This window comes from Pygoscelis adeliae, unplaced genomic scaffold (assembly GCF_000699105.1).
Source record: "Pygoscelis adeliae isolate BGI_AS28 unplaced genomic scaffold, ASM69910v1 Scaffold154, whole genome shotgun sequence".
Classification (NCBI taxonomy): domain Eukaryota; kingdom Metazoa; phylum Chordata; class Aves; order Sphenisciformes; family Spheniscidae; genus Pygoscelis; species Pygoscelis adeliae.
Window position 1 is genome coordinate 5,619,543 of NW_008825113.1, and position 3,230 is coordinate 5,622,772.

General features: G+C 44.1%; 1 protein-coding gene across 1 annotated transcript in view; it reads right to left on the bottom strand.

Annotated features, from left to right (window-relative positions):
• RSPH1 (radial spoke head 1 homolog (Chlamydomonas)) overlaps nucleotides 1-533 on the bottom strand; it is an 8,518-nt gene extending 7,985 nt beyond the window's left edge. Inside the window, exon 1 of the mRNA XM_009328046.1 lies at nucleotides 474-533. Within this exon, the coding sequence (XP_009326321.1) occupies nucleotides 474-533 (60 nt within the window). The remainder of the gene's footprint in view (nucleotides 1-473) is intronic.
• Between the last annotated feature and the right edge of the window lie 2,697 nt (nucleotides 534-3,230).

The window sequence follows — 3,230 nt, forward strand, 5'->3', positions numbered from 1 at the left end:
AAGAAGCCGCCCGGGCTGCCTGGTGGCTCTCGGCGCGGACGCGCTGGGGGGGGTGCACCGACCGCCAGAGGACTGTCGTGCCAATAAACGCTCGGGGGTGTGGGACGCCGCCTTTCCCCCGGCACTGATCGCCCTTCTGCTTGCGCTTAGCTTTTCCTGACCTGTACCTTAAGTGTCGTGAAACAGGCCGGTGACATTTGAGATGAGGCCTGAGACCCCTCAGTCTTCTGAGAGCTCCCAGTAGTTTGGCCGGTTTGGCCTGTAAACAACATGTATTGGGTTTTTTTCTGTCAGGTTTAATTATGTTGAGAAATTCCAGTCCATGGATCTTCTCTTTTTCTTTTATACCTTAACAGTTTCAGTCTGATGAGCCTCATTCACCTGATGAACAGACCAGACATTTTCCCCTGCGCAGCCTGGTGAGTCCCACTGGAAATTCAGCACACTCCTTAAATTGGAGCCAGAAGGCCGACGGCATTCAGCTCCAGGCTCTGAAACCCCACAGGATTCCCACAGCTAGCTTGACGGTGCATGTCCGATGGCACGGTTAGAGACAGAGCACCCACATGTACTCATCAAGAGGCGTCACAGAAACGTGCTTTGGCTGTCACCGGCACGCCTGGGGCACTGTCGTACTGTTAGCTGTCAGGCTCTGCATTTTGGGGAGCCTTGAAGAGATTCTCTTGTTTTCTATGCAAAGCACAGCAGAACGGTCCATATGGGTAACTCAGGGGTCAGGACAGAGGTGGGGAAATGCTCTGGCGCTAATCACTTGCTGGAGCTTAGGCACTGGAAGTCATCAAACCACCGTGTGATCTGGCCTGGAAAATCCTGTGTTTCTGCACAAATGAATGAAGGAAGTGCAGGTTACCTCTACCGCTATTTTTTCTAAGTTGCACTGAACTGCTGCAGTGACAGGGGCGCTGCGCAGTTCTAACAGAGTTACTAGTGAGATAGCACAACGATGAGTCAGTCAGGTTTTTACATCACTTAAACATCTTCTGCTTTCACACATACAATTACTTTTACTTCCACTAATTTTTTTTTCTTCTCCTTTTAGTAACTGTAACTCTCAGTAACCTTAATACATAGGAAATTCTCTGTATTCTGACTTTTCTCCAAACCCCTCTACTCAGTCAGCCTCAGCCTTGTCAACTCTGATGACAAGCTCAGTCACCTCAGCCAGTCAAGATCCTCCCATACTAATATGATTACAGCTAAATCAATGCTGGGAGGCAAGAAGAGGGCTCTCCTTTCTCAAAACGCCAAGAAGAGTGGAATGGAGTAGCTCACAAGGAACAGGAGAGAGGATAGTACATCATAGCCACCCTCGGTCCATATTAAGCAACCATTAATACCCCATATGGAAAAGATCTGTTTTGCATTTCATGTCGCCTTTTTTTTAATGTTTCGTATGTGAGCTGCAGTATTCAAAACCAATCACTCTTTAAAATGACCTTATTTGTCTCGATGCAAGTGCTTTGTTATTCTTTACAGAGGAAAATGCCGTAAAAATCTACCTTGGCAAAGGGAGACGATGGTGACTGCATTATGGCTCATGCCCGTCCCCTGCAAATGTTGAGGACGGGTTGTCTGGCTGAATGCAAGTGGTACTTTGCTTCTCTGCAAAGCAGCGGCTTCATAGTGCTTGCAGGAGCTTAGCAGGGCTCAGGGCCTGCCAGTGATACAGGAGTCAGGCAAATCACCTCACTATCACTTTGCACAGTGATTTAATGGCCGAGGTTTCACGAAAGGAGCCATGCGAGGATATGTGTGGTGGAAAGCTCTTCACTAACTAAGCACTGGGCAGAGGAGGTGACGCTCCTGAGGTAAGCAGCAAAAGGAGTGGCAAGTGGTTGGAAAACGTGGTGGAGGTCACCATGTACCCTACGTCAAAGCTTTACCACCCAAACTGGAAGAAAAACAGTGTCATCTCTATACAAAGATACACCATATATTCAGGTAATTTTCTTAGCTTTCATAGGTAGGAATCTAAATAACCATTATTTAGATAATAAATAAATAGTATTTATTTATTAAGATGTGTCATTTATGTGACATATGTGTCTTTTTGTTTTCAGTTGGGCAAAGATGAAAACAAAAGAGACTTACTGCTAAATATCGTCGTGTTCCTAGCTCATAGGAAGCATTTGGGCTTCAGAGTTAACACCCAGTTACTAATTTGAGAGTGCTCGAAACATTTAAGAACACTGAAATTAAATTTTGTTAGCTGGCAGAGCTTTACGAAGCTATACATTTATTAACTCAAAATTGTATAGTTATTTCTCTTTCCTGCACATCGCCAGCATTTGACTAGGGAAGCCTAATCTGCATAATGGCCATACTGTTAATAAGTAACTGCTCTGATTGCTTACCTCCTGCAGAACTGGATATGAATGCTTGTTATCTGAAGCATAGTCTGTGCATTTCCTCCTTTCTCACTCTTGATGATGCCTCAGTTTCTTCTTTCACCTAAGGATGGCTAAATTCTTTTATCCATGATAAGGTAATGTCTAATTATAAAACTGGTTATTTAGTCTGTGAGTGGCATGCCAATTCTAAGCAGACACTGCAGCTTAGAGTTGCAAGGGAAAATATGTTTGGGATACATATAGAGGTGCTCCCTGTTAAACTCGATGACAAAAATAACCGGATATGTCTTTTGGCTTCAAAGTTCACGTAGCCCAAGGGACAGCTGTGACACAAACAGGACGCAGTGACAGGCCGTCAGAGACACTCCCCCTAATGATCACTAACTGCTCTTGCTCTACATATTGTTTCACAGTCCTGGAGGAGGAAAGGGTCTGAAGGAAGAACAGTTCATTTTCTCGGGAAACAGACAGGAACTATTTCTTTATAAAATTTAAACTGCTCTGAACCTAGAAATGGCAGATAGCACAAACATCTGTGTGTCGGGATCACATAGTTTGACCTATATGAGAGAGGCATGATTTAAAGTTTTCTATACCTAGAAACTGTCTTATGAGGACAACAACAGCTTATGCGGATGCATATAATTAATGACAAGAAGGATAGATTTTGTAGTTTCTGGTGTCTCAGTTGCATTTGGGTGTGTTTCAATGTCAGCTTAACGTTAAGCTTTAAGTACGTTACTATTGAAAGAAGGGCTGCTGTCATCCTTATTTTCTTGTTCTTTTTCCTTTTCCATAGAATCATAGAATAGTTTGGGTTGGAAGGGACTTCTAAAGGTCATCTAGTCCAACCCCCCT